Source organism: Lynx canadensis, chromosome A2, assembly GCF_007474595.2.
Source record: "Lynx canadensis isolate LIC74 chromosome A2, mLynCan4.pri.v2, whole genome shotgun sequence".
Classification (NCBI taxonomy): domain Eukaryota; kingdom Metazoa; phylum Chordata; class Mammalia; order Carnivora; family Felidae; genus Lynx; species Lynx canadensis.
The window spans coordinates 69,400,288-69,420,379 of NC_044304.2; the positions used below are offsets into that span (position 1 = coordinate 69,400,288).

Genomic DNA, 20,092 nt, shown 5'->3' on the forward strand with positions numbered 1-20,092 from the left:
AAGCCCAGTCTGCCCAGAATTCGCAGGCAATCCCATCAGGGCAGGGTGATTCCTGGGTGATGGAGAGCCCCTGAAGGAAAGGAGGAGCCAGTAAGGGAAGTGATTATAAGGCCAGTTTCAACAGTGAGCTAAGGGCAAGTCAGTTCTGTGACAGGACAGCCCGATGGGGCTGAACGTGTCCTTTGAAGTGCTCATACTCACTTGTAAATGGTCCCACGCACCCAATACTGGCTACCCTTCTTCCCCTACTGAGATCAGGCACTGAGATCCAGAACATACACGCGGCAGCCTCTGGTTTAAGCTGCTGCTGGTGGCTTAGTTAACTGGTACAGTTTCAAAAATGTAGGGACACCTACCTTTCATTCTTAAGGTTCAGTGTATGTCTTCCTGAAGGAGTTTAAAATGTAGTGGAATCCTTTTCCCCAATTCTTTTTTTTTTTTTTTAATGTTTATGTATTTTGAGAGAGAGCGAGAGCCTGCGAGAGTTCATGCCAGCAAGGAAGAGGCAGAGAGAGAGAGAGGGAGAGAGAGAATCCCAAGCAGGCTCCATGCTGTCAGCACAGGGCCTGATGCGGGGCTCAATCCCATGAACCGTGAGATCATGACCTGAGCCGAAATCAAGAGTCAGATGCTTAACCAACTGAGCCACCCAGGCGCCCTCTTTTCCCCAATTCTTTTTTAATTTTTTTTTTAATGTTTATTCATTTTTGAAAGACAGAGACAGAGCACAAGCAGGGGTGGGGCAGAGAGAGTGGGGGACACAGAATCTGAAGCAGGCTCCAGGCTCCAAGCTGTCAACACAGAGCCCAACACGGAGCTCAAACTCATGGACTGTGAGATCCTGAGATGAAGTTGGACGCTCAACCAACTGAGCCACCCGGGTGCCCTCTTTTCCCAAATTCTTTTTGTTTTTTTTTTTTTATTATTTTTTTTAATGTTTATTCATTTTTGAAAGACAGAGAGAGACAGAGCACAAGCAGGGGTGGGGCAGAGAGAGAGGGGGACACAGAATCTGAAGCAGGCTCCAGGCTCTGAGCTGTCAGCACAGAGCCCGACGCAGGGCTCGAACTCACGAACTGCGAGATCATGACCTGAGCCGAAGTCGGATGCTCAACCGACTGAGCCACCCAGGCGCCCCTCTTTGCCCCAATTCTTAACCTAAAATAGTTCACAGCTGAAGGAGAAAAGTGAAAAGGAAGGCATCAAACATCATTTTGGCAACCGGGACAAAATAATAGACTGTCAAGGTCCCAAAGCCTCAGAGGCACCCTGCCATGTGACTCAGCCTCGGGGTCTCTGAACTGAACGTGGGCTCTGCCTGCCGGTCTGTGCGCGTGGCTGGCGTGTCCAGTCCAGACACTGTTGTGGACTACCACGCATTCTTTCTGCAAGTCACAGTGCACCTTTGAGATTCCAAGATAAACAGCTCAGAACAAAGCTCGCTTCAACTTCTGTGCACACCAAACAGGACACACGACCAAACAGCGTCTCCATTGTATTTGGGGGCGGGGCGGAAGCGATGACCTAGTTCTGTTGCACTATCGGATTTTAATAGGATCGGGGACCTGGCAGGGCTCCAGGCTCTGTGTGGCCCGACACCCACGCCCCGTGCTCCGTTCCCCGATCCCCCGGTCCAGGTCAGCTCCTCGCGGCCCCACAACAGATGGGCAGCTCAAACTGCTCTGCTCTGCAGATTTTTCTCCCCTCGAAAATGAATACAACATGTTTCCAAATCTCAACCAGATCTTGAGAAAATAGGAACGGCCAGAGGACTTCTTTGGAGTTATGGTTGTACAGTTTCCCAGACTTGGGGGAGAGACGTGATTTGTGCTTTTCTGGCAATCGCATGGCCTCTTAATTTTTCCATAGACTTCCCAGTTTAAGTTTAGGGAAGGCAATGGAAAAAGAATGCAAACATTTATATATGTGCTGTGTGTGTCACGAGGTCTCCGAGCTTTCTGGTAGCCTGTTAACCAGAGCGCTCAACAAGGCATCACAGGAGACCACGGGGTGCAGCGTGTGGAGTGAGGAGGGGGCTCGTGGAGGGTGCCTCCCTTGTGAGGAGACCCTTCTGTGGGCCCAGCTCTGACACAAGGCGTCTCCATTCGCCTCCCTGGGCCTCAGTTTCCCTTTCAGGCAAGTAACGGCCTCAGAAGAAATGGGACTTGCAGGACCCTCCAGTTCTAAGTTTTATAAACAGCGCTTCTCCAAGATTAAACGATGTTTGAATGTGCATAAGTGTCAAATGTCTACCCTGCCCTTAAATGTTGTGATACGATGTTTATAATACAGAAGAAATACCAGCTCTCCCAGCTCTCCCTGCAAGGAGAGGGCCTAGGCCTGCAGGAAAGCATCCACACAGACGTTGGCAGCGAATGTTAAAAGCTAAGGGAATTTTTGTTGCTGTTGTTAATGGGAGTGGCACGGTCTCTGATTTGCTTTGAATTTCTGCCTTTGTATGATTTCAGTGTAGTTCAGTCCTGACCGTTTTGAGGCACTTATGTGCCTAGACAGGTGTGTGGTACCACTGGAAGGACAAAAGAGGAATAAATGTCTACCCTTGCACCAAGGCATTAACCCCACTTGCTGAGGCCTCAGGTACATGCAGGGGATATTGAGGCGACAAATGAACAGCGTTTGCCAGCAAAATATGGCGCTAAAGAGGCAAATGGCGGGAGCTGAGAATGTAGTCCTTTCCTCAAAGAGCTTGATGGGGAGGGAGGACATTTTCAGAATCACACTAGTATTTAAGAGCAGATTATGATTAGCGCTCCTGAGCACTCAGAATCCCCTGGGGGGTTTGTTCAAACAGATTGCTGGGCGCACCTCCCGGCATCTCACACGGTAGGGTAGGCCTGGGTGGGGCCCAGGAATTTGTATCTCCAGCAAGTTCCCAGGCAGTGAAGAGCCTGCTCCCCCAAGGAAAAACTGCGAGATGCCAAGAGAGTTTGAGACTGGGGAGTCGGGAAGGCCCCTCGGAGGAGGAGTCAGAGAAGGAAAGAGGAGGTGGAAAGACATTCCAGGCAGAGGCCCTCTTGTGGGCGAGGGCCTGAGGGAGGTTGAGAGAGCCCAGAGCAGGAAGAAGGGGAAGGAGGGGGGGTGGGGGGTTCCGGAGGAGGGCTGACGTTCAAGGCCTGGGGCTGCCCAGGAACTGTGAGGACGGAGAAAGGCTGAAGGCAAGAAACATGATGTGATCAGGTTTGAGTTTGGGAGTATGTGTATTGCCCTCCACCCCCAGCCCAGCGACCTGTGTCCTCGGTCTCCTCTGTCACCCCTGGCTCCTGTGATGTTCTCACCCAAGCATTCCCCTTCTCCTGGGGGCCAAGTCCACATTCCGCCCTCAGGAGTGGTGGGAATATATGAAAGAACTTCTGAGCTCTCTGTTGCAGGCCATATGGTCCCTGTCACATCTGAATTAAAGGTGTTCGAAGGGAGGACAGAATTTATGGGTGCTGTGAGACAGAAGAGAGGGTCCCATTGTGTGCGCAGTTGGAAATAAAACCTGCTTCTTGCACCCAAGAATAGAAGGGTTAAAATAAAGTCTGTAGTCACAGTTCTGTGTCTCAAAAGGCCTCTGCCGTGACAGCCAGTTAAATGAGGGAGGGGGCACTTTGCAGAACAGCACAGTTTCCCATCTTGAGACTGAGGCACGGCAGCAACGTCGACCCCCCTCTCTTGAGAAATTAATCCTGGGCAGGGGCGCCTGGGTGGCTCAGTGGGTTAAGTGTCTGGCTCTCAGTTTCAGCTCAGGTTATGATCTCACAGTTCGTGGGTTCGAGCCCCACATCAGGCTCTGCGCTGACGGTGTGGAGGCTGCTTGGGATTCAGTCTCTCCCCCTGTCTCTCTCTGCCCCTCCCCCACATGCTCGCATGTGCGCGCGCGTTCCTCTCTCTCTCTCTCTCTCACACACACAAAAATACATAAAAACTTAAAACAACAACATCAACAAAAAACAAATGAATCCCGGGCAGCCAACAGAGTCTGCAGTCACTAATGTAATGCCCTCTGTCTGGTTCAAAGCCACCCAGAAGGGCCTCTCTGGCTCTACTCCCAGGACATGGTGGTGCGGTGGACCATTGCCCACTGAGACCCGGCCTTGTTGAGAAGTGAGGTCTCTCTCCGGGGCCACTTGCGGGCTTGTGTGACCTCTGCTGGGAACTTTCACCATCATACCTCTGCACACGTGTCTCCATTCAGCGAGAAAGGCATTACCAAGGCGTAGGGGCCCAGACACGGATTTCTGCAGCCCTGACAACATTTCAGGATGCAGCAGCTTTGGCCTTCGGACAGAGGTCTTAAGAACAGAGATGTCAGCGGGTTCCGTTTTCATTCAGTGTGCTGTTGCCAAATGCTGCGTGGGTCTCTCTGTAGACGGAAAGCCTTGCTTCACACTCACAGGGTCCCGTCTTCCACTCACGGGTCCTTTCACAGCCTAATATGTATGCAGTAGACCTCGCGTGAATGTAAATGTCCGTTGCACTGAATCTTTCATGGGCCGCCCCGTCCTCCGCAAGCACACATTTTGGAACTCAAAATCACGTTTGCGCTTTGCTTCTTTTTACCCGGAAAGGGCTCTGCCTGCCTCTCCCGTCAGCCACCATAGGGGGACCTTTCTAATGCTTTCCTCTCCTCTCCTTCATGCAGGAAGCTTACGTGATGGCCAGTGTGGACAATCCCCACGTGTGCCGCCTCCTGGGCATCTGCCTGACATCCACGGTCCAGCTCATCACACAGCTCATGCCCTTCGGCTGCCTCCTGGACTATGTCCGCGAGCACAAGGACAACATTGGCTCCCAGTACCTGCTCAACTGGTGTGTGCAGATTGCGAAGGTAAGTCGACGTGGAAGCCCACCCAGAGGGGTTGTGCACAGAGCAGGGCCCGGCTCCGAAAGTAGGGCAGAGATGCCCACTAAACAGGAGGTGCGGCTGCCTTAGCTCGCGGTGCCTGTCCCTCATCGCCTGGGAGGATGCGGTCATTCGTGGGAGCCCCGAAGAAAAACAGCAAGGGGAAAAAAATAAAGACAGCTGGAAAATCGACAATTGGGTTCTCCATCCTGGGACAACTAAGTTTGCCGCGAGGGTACACGCGTGAGTGTGCATGTGTACCCAGACACACAGCATACGCTCTCCTTTATTTTGGTTTCAGTTGAATTGATTGCTTTTGGCATCAAATCAGTGACTGTCCCACTGCACGTTGAAAATCTAATGATATGACTACATTTAAACAATTTTCTCTTTATTAGGTGGTTAGTACGATTTGATGGCCAATGCTCTCATTTCTCTGGCGTTCTTTGTGTTGACTATTACGGTCAAGATGTGGCTTCTGTCCAGTCGGGACTTGATAACAAGGCAAGCAGGGAGGCTGAGGCCGAGACTGGGACTCAGATGGCAGTGTGGCTGTGACGACGAGGGCAGGGCTTCTGCTGCTTCACTGGGACTCCTTATGTGCCCACCCCTCCTCTGTTAACAGGCCTGATCCAGAGCGAGGGAGGGCGGATAACGCTGACAGTGGCCAGGTGGCCCTACCTGTGTGCTGAGGACAGAAGCAGAGCCATGTGCTGGGTATTTAACTACCCATCTGGCCTCCAAAGGACTTGTACTTTAATCTCAAAACTCCCCCCCCCTTTTTTTTTAATGTTTATTTATTTTTGAGAGAGTGCGAGGTGGGGAGGAGCAGAGAGAAGGGGACAGAGGATCTGAAGCGCGCTCTGTGCTGACAGGCTGACAGCAGCGAGCTCGTTGCGGGGCTCGGACTCACAAACGGCGAGATCATGACCCGAGCCAAAGTCGGTTACTGAACCGATGGAGTGGCCCAGGCTCCCCTCAGACCTCTCTCTCTTGATCCCAGCACTGCATCAGTTATTTGCAACCCAACTGGCCAAATTCTGTTTTTTCCTGGCAATGTTTTATTGGGTTGAATTTGGGGAGTTTGTGGGCAGGCCCCGTTCTGAACGTGTATGTCATTGACATTGTCTGTCTCCCCAATGCGGCAGGGTGTGGAGGGGTGTGCTGGGGCCACAGAGTCAGAAAGCCTGTCTTCCACCAGGTGTTGTTTGGTTCCTGCCTGCTCACATCACCCCGAGTCATGGTGGTAGTCAGTCCTGTGGAATTACTCGGCAGTGTTCTGATCTTAATTCCTAGCAGGTGTGCGAGGTGACTGATAGGACAAATAAAACATGTCTGGGGCTCTGGCCAGCCAGTGGATGCCCATAATACCACAGGACAGACTCTTGCTGAGAGCACCGGCACCAAGGGAACGCAGGCTCCTTTCCTGGATCCAGGGTTCTGGGCCACGTTGGCCAAGTGGGAGGCCACCTCCCAGGATGACCAGAGAGCAGCACGTTGCTGTTTATTCCGGTGCCATCTACAGCTTCCGGAGGCTCCCAGCACCCTGGGAAGTTGGGGGGCTCTCCTCCTCTCACCATCTCTAGTCGCCTGGTGTTCCTGTCATTCTCCCAGCCGTACCCTGGCCACAGAGCAAAGGGGTTATTCGTGTTATTAGAGAACAGCCCTGGAAGTGGGGAGCCATGCCTCCGATGCTGTGGTTTCATGAAAATGCTCATTATTTCTGTGACTGGTTTAGTTTCCTGAGGCTGCCACAAATTGTCACAGACTGGTGGCTTACCACAACGGTAACTCACCCTGTCACAACTCTGCAGCTCAGCAGTCCAAAATCAAGGTGCCAGCTGGGCCATGCCCTGTCCGAAGGCTCTAGGGAAGAATCTGTCCTTGCCTTTCCTTTTTTGGTAGCTCTAGACATCCCCAGGCTCCTGGCTGTGTCCCTCCAACCTCTGCCTGAGTCTTCACATAGCCTCCTTCTCTGTGTCTCAGTCAAAATTGCCTTTTCCATTCTCTTAAAAGACACCTGTCACCCCTAAATCCAGGGTGATTTCATCCGAGACCTTTACCTGGTTACATCTCTAACACCCTGTATCCAAACAAACCAGGTCACTTTCTGAGGCTCCTGGTCAGCATGAAACTCAGGGACCCTATTCAGTCCGGAACAGTGGCTGATCTGGGGGAGGAGGTGGTTAGCCTCAAGTAGGTTTTACTGAATATAGAATTATTCCTAGAGGTCTGCTCATACGCTGACTCCTGAACCCAGAAATTCTCACTTAGCTTTCTTCCTCGATTATCTAAGGCAACAAACTGGGAGTATGGCCCTCCGTACCTTGCTTTATTTGCTTTATTTTCTTTTAAGCACATCTTGCTACCTGGGAAGATGTGGCTTATGTACTTGTTCACTCGAGTGTGTGCCCACCTGCCCCATCTGGAAGGTGAGCCCTGGAAGAGTGGGTGTCCTGGCCGCATCGCCACCCGGGGCAGAGCGTCCAGATCTCTGTATATCTGCGGCCGGCTTCTCCTCCCAGATTCATGAGGCCCACTTCACCAGAGGGTGCCAAGAGACTGAGCATTTCTTCTCTAATTATCTCATGGCAACCACCAGCTCCACGAAAGTGACATTTCTTGCGATGGGGCACATAGCCTCAGCAAGTTTTGTCCAATACAGAACTGTGTTTACGAGTCAGCGGAGTGTAGATTCGAATCTCAGTGGTGGCATTTATTAGCCATGTGACCTCCGGCAAGTTGCTTGTCTTTTTGTGCCTAGTCTCTTTGGCTGTAAACGAGATTCTGCCATCGGTCCTCCCGGGTGGTGAGGACAACCCCATTTAGCCTCTGACGCATCTATCATGGTTCCCGCATGCATGTGGTGCTCACTAAATGCTCCCTCTCTCCGTTTCTTGCCCCGTATTTTGGCTAAGTTTTGTTGCATCAACAAGTGAAATCTAAGCTGAAATGCTGTCTTCCTCGAGTTGTACATCCGCTTTCATTTAGTAGAGCATCTCCTGTTTCCGGATCTTCTCGCAGTCGTGAGTTTTTGTTTTTTTTTTCCTCTCTCTCCTTTGCAACCTTACGTTTCAATCTGCCTGACCCCTGGTGTCTACAAAGTTGGAAGTGTATTTTACCCTAAACACCAGCTTCTCCGACCAAAATGGAAAAAAAACACACAAACATAAATATGCTGGTAGCCACAGCAAGGAGGAATTCAGCTTTGCCTGGGCCCTGTCATAGGAGTTACCAGAGTCCCCGAGTTGAGTTTCCAGGGCCTGAGAGTTTTGCAAGATCGTTCTCCGTATAACGTTACTCACAATTTCAGCCCGTTAATTGAAATCCACTATTCTGTCTATTGTACTTTGTTTAGCTCTACTTCACATTGATGTTCTTCCAGGTGGTTGCTGTTAGCGGTCTAGGATAGATTTGCTCTCTAATTCAGAAAAGAAATCTTTTCCCACTCTATTTGAATAGCTGTAGTGATGGAGTGCCTGTCCCGGAGGGAAAGGAAAATAATGGTTTCCTCAGTTGTGAAGAGAGAAATTTGCTCTTGGGTTAGTGACTTTTTATCTAAGTATGAAATGCTGTTTTTGAAACCACCCAGAAACACTTAGTGGCTGACCAGACACTAAACTCGTGGCATTTTTAAAGTGGGATGCATGGACTTATAAACGTCCTGCATTGATTTACAAAGGCATGGACTCTCTTGGGAAGTTTTCTCAATATTGATGGAGAGCTGGCCACTGCTAGGCAAGTTTATTTTCCTGGCTGAACTGCTGAGAGGACAAATTATATCACCTCGGCAAAAGGAAAAGAAAAGAGAAGAAGGAAGGGACTCGGTCAGGATGGGACTGGGAGAGCAGAAGAGAGCCACAGCCCCTCACCATACACAGTGAAAATGGATTCTATTCTCCGGTCTCAGGACCGCCACCTGCCCCCAGTCAGAAAGATCTTTGTTTCCTAAGCTCCTGGCTCATGAGGCCGGGTAGCTCCCACTTGCTGGGACTTAGCTGCTTCAGAAAGTGTATCCACTCTTTCTGGCTGCATAAGGCAGCTAGTAAGTCCGAAAATATATCAGATGGCACAATAATGTTATAGTATGTTCTAATCTGAAAGATCCTATCATCCTATCATCCATCTCTTGGAAAATACCCCTCAGAGTATCCGTTGTCCCGCACATTATTGCAAAGTCCTGCAGGAAAGCAAGCTCTCCGGACTGTGCTTAATCCGTCATTTTCCCAAACCTTTGGGACAAAAGAACTTTCTCATCACCTAACCCTGATTAAGATCTCACGGAGTTGAGTTTTCAGGGAATTGGCATACGTCGAGGATCCTCGGGATCAGGCCCCAGTGAGGTTTGAAGACAGAAGGCAGGAGGCGGCAGAGGCTCTCGGGAAGACATGGGCTGCAGGGCCATTCTCTGACCACAGCTCGATGGGCACCAAACCATGCTTAGGTCAGGCTGTGAGATACAGTTTAATAAGGATAAACTTAAAAAGTTAGTTCAAAGCTTTCATTTTGGAAGTACACGGGATTACTTGGTGTGGTGTAAGTTTATTTGAAGAAGCCCCAGGTGTTTTCATGGGCCACACATTTGTCAGAACCGTCACTGCCTGGGAGCCGCTAAAAGGGGGAGGAGACAAGATGGGCAGAGCCATTCGCAGGTTATCAGGTCCAGGTGAGGAGAAAGAAGTGCTCGTTCTACCCTGATGTAGCCGGAACATTCCAGGCCACGTATGTTCGGTTCTGGGTGCCCCGTCATGAAACCCATGTTGACAAACTCTACTGTGGTCATAATAGATGAGCAGGGGTGTGAGAGAATGAAAATCATGCTGGCTGAAGAACTAGGAAAAGAGCTTCAGTCTGTTAGTCTAACCAGGGTGTCGTGGCAAAGAGACACTCCATTCTCTGGAACTTCAGATGCACAGGCTCCTGGTCCCGCCTGGGCTCTGGCCTTCCCACTCAGGTCAGCTCCCTCTACGCTCCAGGTCAGGATTCATCAAGGTGAGTTTCAAGGTGCAGCCCAAGGGTGCTGATTCACCACTGACCTCTGCTCCGTCCTCAGAAAGGATGACTTCCAGGAGCTGATTCCCCTGCAAAGCACCCTCCTCCGTAAACACCTAGGCAACAAGACAGATCAGCAACAGAGCCAAACAGTTACCAGACATTTCAGTTATTTGGATTATTTTTTACTTATTCTCGAATGTTCCACAAAAAGTTACAGTTGCATTTAATCAACCTAAATGATCGCTTTGCAGGAAGTCATTAAAAAGCCGAAAGTTACTGTGCTATTAAAATATCAAAGCATCAAAATACCAACGTTTAGATATTTCACTTCGTCATTTCTTGGGCATGTATGTGCCAGTATTAGGAATCGTGTGAAATAGATGTATAAATAAGATGAAATTTCTTATCTCCCCAGTTTATAAGCCAGTGAGGGAACCGGAGCCACACAGCTAGCAGTGTTGCAGGGAGTGAATGGTCAGAGCAGGAGAGCTGGGTGCACGGAGGACAGACTCCCGCAGGCTGCTATGAAGAACACACGGGGTCCGGCAAGGTGGGCTCAGTCTGTCAGCCAGGCACCAGGTGCTGTGAGGACAGTGGGGAGGGGACGGGCGGGATGGGCAGGGGATGGGCACACCAGCCTGTGGCTTAGCCTCGAGAGTTCTGTGCTGGAGACGTGAGTGAGAGGCCTGGCCCGCCTGTTGGCAGTGAGCACACAGTGAGAGGTGGCCATCCCACAGTGTCAGGAATGCAGAGCAGCTCAGGGGCTGAGAGCTGGGCTGCTGTGGGAAGGGAAGGGCAGGGTGCGGAGCTAGAGAGGAGGAGGGGAGGCCCCGGCAGGGCCAAGAAGACAGCTTCAGATGAAGAAAGCAAAGGGCGCCTCTCGGGAATTTGTTCACGATCAGACTTTTTGGGAAAGTGGAGGAGTCGCGGCCTAATTCAAGCTCACGGCAAAAGGGAGGGAGAAGTGTGGGTGGATTTGGCAGTTCGGGGGAGATGATGAAGGGCTTTCACTGGGCACCATCCTCAGTGTTCTACATGGATTAACTTATTTAACCATCTGAGGAGCCCGGTTTACATATGGGGAAACTGAGGCACGGGCATGTGTAAGTCACTTGCCGAGGTCTTGAGCTAGTAAGTAGCAAAATCAGGATTGGGCCCCAGGCAGCCAGTCTCTCAAGTCCATACTGTTTTTTATTCTTTTCTTTTTTTTTTTTAATATATTTATTTAAAGTCAAGTTAGTTAACATAAAGTTTCAGGAGTAGAACCCAGTGATTCATCACTTACATATAACACCCAGTACTCATCCTTAACAGGTGCCCTCCTTAACGCCCATCATCCATTTAGCCCATCCCCCACCGACCTCCTTTCCAGCAACCCTCAGTTTGTTCTCTATAGTTAAGAGTCTTTTATGGTCTGCCTCCTTCTCTGTTTTTATTTTTCCTTCCCTTCCCCTATGTTCATCTGTTTTGTTTCTTAAATTTCACACATGAGTGAAATCATATGATATTTGTCTGACTTATTTCGCTTAGCATAATACACTCTAGTTCCATCCACGTTGTTGCAAATGGCAAGATTTCACTCCTTTTGATGTCCGAGTAAAACTCCATTGTATATATAAACCACATCTTCTTTATCCATTCATCAGCTGTTGGATGTTTGGGCTCTTTCCATACTTTGGCTGTTGTTGATAGTGCTGCTATAAACATCGGGGTGCATGTGCTCCTTCAAATCAGCATTTTTGTAGCCTTTGGATAAATACCTAGTAGTGCAACTGCTGGGTTGTAGACTAGTTCTATTTTTAATTTTTTGAGGAATTTCTGTTCTATTTTCCACAGTGGTTGCACCAGTTTGCATTCCCACCAACAGTGCAAAGGGGTTCTTCTTTCTCTGCATCCTCGCCAACATCTGTTGTTGCCTGAGTTGTTAATTTTAGCCATTCTGACAGGTGTGAGGTGATATCTCATCATGGTTTTCATTTTCCGTACTCTTGCACTTGCTGTCATGGCTCAGGGCAGAACCCACAGACCAGTGAGCCTGGCTGGTCTCCTGTCCCCTCACAGTAGGATGTTGGTGCCAAACGAGCCCTGTCTGGGATTGGAAATTCTGACACTTTTTACCTCTTCTGGGTAGGGGCTCAGTGGTAGGTGAAACATACTATTGAGTTTACTCTGCCAAAACCATCTGCCAACCTCTCTACTTCCTACTTTGTGCCATTTCCGTACTCACGAAGTCAGGGGTCAATGGACTCCCCATGGCTGTTTATGAAATAGAACAGAAATGGATCCCAGCCTCTCACTCTGGACTCCTCCCAAGAGTTGTAGGATGCTGCAGCCCTCGGGGAAAAGAGTCTGTAAATGTCAAACCCAACCACCCCCAGTCCTTTCTTCTTCCGTAGGTGGTATGCCAGAAAAATCCTTAATATCCGTGTGAAGCATATCCCTGGGCTTCTCTTGTGTGCATACAGGTTCCAAGCTGGCTCTTCAAATTCCCGTATAACCTTCGTATTTCAAAATTCATCCTAGCTGTCCTGTAGTAATTAACAAAAATAAATATGTTGGTTTAAATTAAAGAGAGGATCTCTTCAGGAAATGAGCTCCCCAAAGAGGCCCTACTGAGCCGGTGCTGATACAGCTTCCTGTGGTTCTCTGTGTAGATGGGCTCTTATCACATCTCTTATCTTTGCTGACTGGTTAAAATATAACTTTGCTGGGCACTGAGATGGTCTTTGAAACTGCCTCTATAGTGTGGGACAGAGACTTGATGAATAGAGTTTTATCTAAGTTCAAATGAGCCTAATCTTGCCGCCCCCAAATCATCTCTGATTTAAACCCCTCTGGCTGATTAGCTGGATATAAACGGCTCTTTCCTCCCCATTCCCAAGGCTTCTCTAAAGACCGGTGTTCTGAGAAAACGTCACAATTTATTAAAGTGGTTCTGGTCCTTTAAAGACCGGAGGGTCTTTTTGTTTGTTTATTTGGAATTTCTTCAACATCTGAGGCAGCCTTTGGGCCAGCATGCGAGTATCAGTAGGAAATTAGGTCTGGGTCCCAATGGTGGTCTTAAGGACCCAGAGCACTTGGTCTGACCGGCCTCTAGACCCTCTGGGGCGGCTCTCAAGATGGTCATGTGGGTGCCGGGACCCCAGCACCAGAGTGGCTTTCTTTGGAGGTGTATTTGAAATGTCTGGCACATCATCAGTGCTCACAACTGTCCACTGCTCTGATCATTCATTCATTCATTCATTTTTCAACAAGTTTTGTGCAAATGTGTCCAGTGCACAGATTGTTAGGCATTCCAATAGGCAGAATGAAAGGTTTGAGATGGTAGTTAGACGAAGCTGGAAATTCCCTCTAACGTCCCCCCTTGGGGGTCTTGTGAACTCAGAGCACAAATTTGAAATAAAGCGAGAGGGATAGGGCAAGGTTGATGGGCTCCCGTGTGTCAGGACTTAATATGTGATCATTACTATATTAATGTGCAACAGCTACGTGATCCCTACCACTGAGGCAATCTTCGGGAAAGGTCTGATGAGCACGCAAGCCATGCAGGGTGGAAGGAAAAAGAGAAAATAAGGGCAAGAGAGAGAAGGAAGGAGGGAGAACAAGTGAGCTAATACAGCCTGGAATGCACATGTTGTGCTAACCAGGCGAGAGGCCAAGCTCAATTAACCCTTTTGGAATGGGTAAGAGTACACCATGTTTAATAGAGGACTTACTCTTGTATAAGAGACAGGAGGACCAAGCAGGAACCAAAGGAGAAAAGGAAGCTGATGAATGGAGCCCCCTGTGAAGGGGTCGTGGGGAGAGGTGACAGGGCGTAGTAAGTCAGCCTTCTGTTTGGAAGTGTTTTCTCAGCTTCTGTTCCTTCCCTCTCACTCTCCACATGCCATTCCTAAATAATAATCCCTAATTTGGAAACACTGTCCCAGGGAGAGCCTGCTGGTTTCCTCTTGAGTAGATGTGAGCCCCATTAACCTTATTATGCAGCACCTGAGAAATCTTAGAACGGGGGCACTTAAGTCAAACAGTATCTTAAACATTCAGGAACTTTCTAGATAGTACCACAGAGAAGGGAGACATGGGAATTAATCATTTTTTTCCCAAGGAAAGAAAAACATTGAAGCCCTCAAAAATAGCCCGCAAAGACTAATTAGTGGTAGCATCTTCCTAAGATCCTACTTTCCTATGAGGGTTAGTTTTGCTCTAGAAAGAAAAAAATTGGGGGCGCCTGGGTGGCTCAGTCAGTTAAGCGTCCGACTTCAGCTCAGGTCATGATCTCACAGTTCATGGGTTTGAGCCCCGCGTCAGGCTCTGTGCTGACAGCTCAGAGCCTGGAACCTGCTTCGGATTCTGTGTCTCCCTCTCTGTCTGTCCCTCCTCTGCTTACTCTCTGTCTCTCTCTCAAAAATAAATAAACATTAAAAAAAAATAAGAAAAAAATTTTAATGTCACTTCACTAATAATGTTTACCTAACATCCATGCAAAAGGAAGCAAAGAATTTGCCAGAAAATCTGGGAATCCATACCTACCTACAGGTACTCCCTGCCATTGCCCCAACATGGAAGTCCCGCCATAGCTACGAAAAAGCTAGAGAGTAACGCAGGGTCAGTGAAGCCCATTTGGTTCCATTTCATGCATTTCAATAAGCATTTCTGTGCCTGTCTTTACTGGGGACCTCATGAGTGTTGTCTGTAAAGGAGGTTGGAAACCTGGCCCATTCTCCCGGCTGGAGAGAGAGAGGCACATTTGTAAGTGGGAGAGAATGTGGGACAAACAACATCAGATGTCTGCAGAACTTAATGGCTTCTCCCACCTGCCAGACTGGCCCTGCACAGAGGTGAGAGCTGCCACGCTCATGTCAACAGGTTGGAGCTTGGGAGAGTCCCAGGGAGCTTGGCTGAGCCAGGCAGGCATGGAGCAAGGAGGAGTAGCGACCGGAAGTGACCTCACCTGCCAGCAGGAAGTGCGCGCGACAGACCCCAAGAAAGCTGTGGGCAAGGACAGGAGTTGAGGAGTAACACTTCTGGGAATTCAGGTGTCAGGCAATGTGCTGGGTGCTTCTCAAGTATTCTTTCTTTCTTTTGCTTTAGCAGTGACTCTGGTTACAACAGAATTAGGGCGGCAACCCAAAGAGGGGGTGGGAAGGGCCACCTTGTAAAAGCAGATGCAGTATCCACGTGATTGCAATGAAAAAAAAATCAAACTGGAAAAAGAAACAATCTTCTCCATTGGTAGCGAATCCCATCAGGTCGTCCAGGGAAGCAGGGGGGGAGTGTGGCTTCACATCACCCAGAAGCAGGGCTCTGCCCCAGCTTGGTGAGCACCCTTACCTTCCCTGCTTCGTAGATCAACTAAGCACAGGGAAGGGGACACCAGGCAGGGGGTTCGGTTGCCCGAGTCCAGACAGTCGTCCAGCCAAGTTTCAGCCCTACAGCAGACTTCTGGCTCTGTCACTATTTAGTAGGTAGTTACTGGGGCGCGTGGGTGGCTCAGTCGGTTGGGCGTCCGACTTCGGCCCAGTTTGTGGGTTCAAGCCCCATGCCGGGCTCCGTGCTGACAGCTCAGAGCCCGGAGCCTGCTTCGGATTCTGTGTCTCCCTCACTTGCTGCCCCTCCCCTGCTTGCACTCTGTCTCTCTCTCTCTCTCTCTCTCGCTCTCTCTCTCTCTCTAATGAATTACCGTTAAAAAAAAAAAAATTTAGTAGGTGGTTACTAGTGTTGAAGGTGCAAGTAACTGTGTCCTGCAGAGGAAGCACACAGATGGGTGCAAACACAAGTCCCTGACTCAGACAGCTCAGAGCCTGTGTGAAGATGGCCTCAAATCCCTGTGCGCAGGCACCAGCTCTTCCCAGGGGAGCACCTTGCCATCTTTGTATGAACCCAGGTCCGCGCTCTCCAGGGGAGTCGGCTAACCAGTGCGTTCCCTCACTGCACGGCCCCATGTTTCAGGGCATGAACTACCTGGAAGACCGGCGCTTGGTGCACCGTGACCTGGCAGCCAGGAATGTCCTGGTGAAGACACCACAGCATGTCAAGATCACAGATTTTGGGCTGGCCAAACTGCTTGGCGCCGAGGAGAAAGAATACCACGCGGAAGGAGGCAAAGTAAGAAGCTGGCTGGTAGACCAGCAAGCATTTTCTTGCCAGCAAACTGACCCGTGTAGGGGACCTTCTCAGAAGTTCTGGGTGAGGTCACAGCAGCTGCCCTGACACCTGGGTTGAGCCAGGGTCGTCTTCTGGCCGCGCAGGCTGGAGGCGCTGCTTTGAGAGCAGGATTTGCTGGGAGAGTGGGTATAGATGGTTCTATCACGTCCAGAGGCCAAAGCCACGACTGCGAGCCAGCTCTGTCTTCAGGTGACCGTTGGCCAAGGTTAGGTTTCAGCCTCCTCCTCCAGGATATAGCACCCTTCAGAGGAGCATCTGGGAAGTGTTACAGCTAATTTGGTGGCACACAACTCTTGAGGACATCTTAGAAATATGGAAAATTCCCCATGCTGTTCTAGAGCTCCCGAGGGTCTCCGTGACTCTTGTAGAGTTGGCTCCCTCCTCCCAGACAGGCTTGAGGGTCCTCCGTGGGACTCTCTCCCAGCACTGAGGGGTGCAGGTCCCCCAGGATTTCCGAAGCGGCTGTACCCCTCTTAAGCTTCATTCTGGCCTCTATGGCTCCAAGCAGCTTCAAACACCCCTAAATGTGAGGTGGCTAGGACCACAGTGCACGACCAGGGCCCCCAGCCCCCAGCAGGTGTACCCAGTTCACCAGAAGAGCCCACAGACCAAAGGTCCTCAGCTGAGGCATTTATGAAACTGCATGTGGGGACCAACAGAATAGCCCTGTTTTCTACCAGGTATTAAACTTGCTCCTCCCGCTGGCAGGGGGAGCACTGCTCCTGGGGTACTGGGGTACAGTGGCCTGGCTCTCCCACATTTGTCACTTGTAATTTGTTCCAATGTGATCTAGTTTTTTTTCAACAGAGGGAAGCTAACAGTTTACCTTATTACTTTTTCTCTCATCCTTCCAAGGTGCCTATCAAGTGGATGGCTTTGGAATCAATTTTACACCGAATTTACACCCACCAAAGTGACGTCTGGAGCTATGGTGAGTCAAAATCTTGATGCTAATGAATGCGTACTGAGACTAAGCCGGCTTGTATAGTTTGTTGACTTACATTATATGCTCTGTCATCCAAATACTGTCTTTTGAGACAATGGCTGATAATAGTGTCCTCGTTGCTGTCTATTATACTAAGGACATGACAAAGGAAATTGAGTCTAACTACCACACTGCCTGTCACTGGAGATATCAGTGAACTAGTCAAGAGGGGGGAAAGGGAGGGAGAGAGAGAGCTTGGACTTAGGAAATGCCTGTACCTGCGACATCAAACCAAACTTGACCTCTTGCCATGGATTTGAAGTGAACCAAAGGCAGATGACAAATGAGGTTTCATGGGGAAGAGTTTCCGGGTAGAGAAATGAGGTCTTGTGACAGACTAACTCAGTGGCTGTTGTTTCCTGAAGTGAATGGTGGTCTGTGTGTATCAGAGAGAATGACTTGACAAGAGTGCACTGTGAGGATGTGTCTGTGGGGAAAAAAATAATAATAGTAGGCAAGGGAAATAGTTACTGCTTGTGGCTCTAGTGAGGACATCTCATCGGGACTGACTCTCTGTTTCCCCCTCCAAATCTCCCCATGGCCCTGCACAGGCCTGTGCCTCTCCTCTCAAACACTCCTTTCCCATTCTTGCCTCATTGCCTTTGTACAAAGGACATCCTGAGCCTACAAGGGCCTCACCATTTAAGAAAGTGTCACTAGCACATTTTCACTGACTGCTGTGCTAGGCACCCACACCTGTTCACAGTCAGCCCTCACAAGTCCAGCAATCTGCTGGAAGGCTGCCAAACAGCTCATCTAATATATTTATCCATGAATTATCCGTCTATTTCCACTATTAAAGCAATGGGGGTGAAGGGGAGGGGCCAACCCCTCCGTAGAAATGGGTACTTGGGGAGAGAAATATTGAAACAAATTTCCAAGAGTAATTTAGTTATTATCACAAAACCAAATCATTCAGGATATCATCTGTTTAGTAGGTTTTTTTCATAGTACTATTGACTTCCTAATATTCTAAATGTGCTTTAATTTCATGGATCTTTGTCTTCTGCTGAGAATGCAAACTTTACAAAGACAGAGATCTTTGTGGGTGAACAAGTGAATTTTTACACGTGCCTGTGAGCGGGGCTGCCTGCCATGAATGAACCAGATGAGGAAATAAAGCTCTTCTGATGCCTTGTTAGTTTAGTCGTTTCCAAGATATGTCTACTCCCCAAGAGGGATAGGAGGAAATGCTTCTTTTCCTGATCCTGAATCCCGGCCAGAGGCATCCGCATTGTCACCTCCCTCCCTCAGTGACACCATAGCAAGAGTTGCCATGGGTCTTTTCTCTTCCTGTTCTACACACATTCATCTATTCTCCGGACAACAGGCAAAAACTGTTTTTAAACTAAAGCAGGCTTTTACTTCTCTGAGTATCATCCTTCTTTGGTTTTCCACGTATGTTCCAAATAAGACCTGAGCCCCTAACCACGGTGGGTGAGATCACAATCACGACAGGTCTGGCTTGTCCAGGATCACGTGGCCGAGTTTCTGTCCTTGCCACTGGCATGAGCCAACTCACAGTCCGTGAATTGATCCACATTTGTTGAATCGATGAACACTCTCTACAGTTCTGTGACTTAATACCTTTGAATGATTACAACCAGCATCAGAGACTCAGCATCACTATGGCGGTCATGTGGTTTTCATTTCGGCGGAAGATGTGCTGTCAGCCATTAGGATCGATCTGCTATCCCTGGCAGTACGCTGGAATTGTTAAACCGTAAGCCTGAAGTTTTAGTTTAGAAAACATATCCTGTTACCCCACTCTCTAGTCCCCACTCAAGACAAAATATTTTAATAAATTAGGAATGTATGTGTTATGCTTAGGAGTTGAAAAGAGAATTTGTGCCATGTTTCAGGCCCACTCAAACCTTGACTTCCCAGAGGAATTGTGCACATTTGAATTTTAATGTTTCTATATTTTTGAGAGAGAGAGAGTAAGGCAGAGGGACAGAGCACGAGTGGGGGAGGAGCAGAGAGAGAGGGAGACACAGAATCCGAAGCAGGCTCCAGGCTCCGAGCTGTCAGCACAGAGCCCGACGTGGGGTTTGAACTCACAAACCGTGAGATCATGACCTGAGCCGAAGTCGGACACTTGGCCGACTGAGCCACCCAGGCACCCCTCGATGTGCATATTTAAACGCAATGTCTAAACCTAGTTATAGGAGAATTCATTGACTTCATGGATCTGGAGATGAGATATTTTTTCATCCAGTCCATATTGACACTGGTGAGGAAGGACAGGAGAATCTACTTTCTTACCCCTGAACCATTACTTTACTCCGTTTTTCACTCCTGCATGTTGCATATTCAGGTCATTCAGTTTGGTGATGGCCTCTGGATGATCCAAGCAGACCTGTGGTAATAGGTATCTAGAGGCCAGCTCTAAAGAAAGTCTGTCATTAGACCAATTGGATTATCAGGAAACTGCCAGGATCCTGTGTCTGTCCCTCTCCATGCAGTCGGGGACCTGGGCTCAGTCCCACCGGACTCCTCTCTTAGTCTCCCCAGTGCTCCTTCGCTATCCAGGTTTCTAGAGCAGAGAATTCTGTCAAGGGAGGAGGCACAGAGATGGAAGGATCGTCAGAACTCAGGGAGGGCCTGGAAAAACACCAATTCTAAAACTGCTTTGCTTTGTTTTTTTTTTTTTTTTTTAATCATGATGCTTGATGGTTTTTTGAAATAAAAGGTATGGTGTTTTTAGGTTTGTTAAAAAGATTATGGGGTTCTCTGGTTTCCAGTTTTTATTATCATTTTAAAACGTGCAGTGTATATAACCCTGTCTGTAGGTCTCCATCTTCCGCAGATCCAAGTCGTTTAGGGGAGATGTCTGAGTGTGTGACTCCTGCTTCCTTGCATAATAACATGTATGTCATTACGGTGCTTGTGTTGTCATTGTTGCTGTTACTGAAGTTTACCACTTATTGGCCACTTACTATTCGCCTGGCCTTGTCTGAACATTTCCGTTGTGTTATCTCATTTGATCTGCACAACGGTCTTCTAAGACAGATGCTGTTATTATCCCACTTTACCCAAAGGTAAAATGAGTCTTCCAGCACTCAAGCAAATGGCCCAAAGCCACAGGAACATGGGTTTTT

At 49.0% G+C, this 20,092-nt stretch overlaps 1 protein-coding gene across 2 annotated transcripts in view; it reads left to right on the forward strand.

Annotated features, from left to right (window-relative positions):
* EGFR (epidermal growth factor receptor) overlaps positions 1-20,092 on the forward strand; it is a 211,271-nt gene that overhangs the window by 180,974 nt on the left and 10,205 nt on the right. For both annotated transcript variants that reach the window (XM_030307686.1, XM_030307687.1), the window contains 3 exons: positions 4,646-4,831; positions 15,791-15,946; positions 16,862-16,937. In XM_030307686.1, coding sequence (XP_030163546.1) covers positions 4,646-4,831; positions 15,791-15,946; positions 16,862-16,937 — 418 coding nt within the window. The remainder of the gene's footprint in view (positions 1-4,645; positions 4,832-15,790; positions 15,947-16,861; positions 16,938-20,092) is intronic.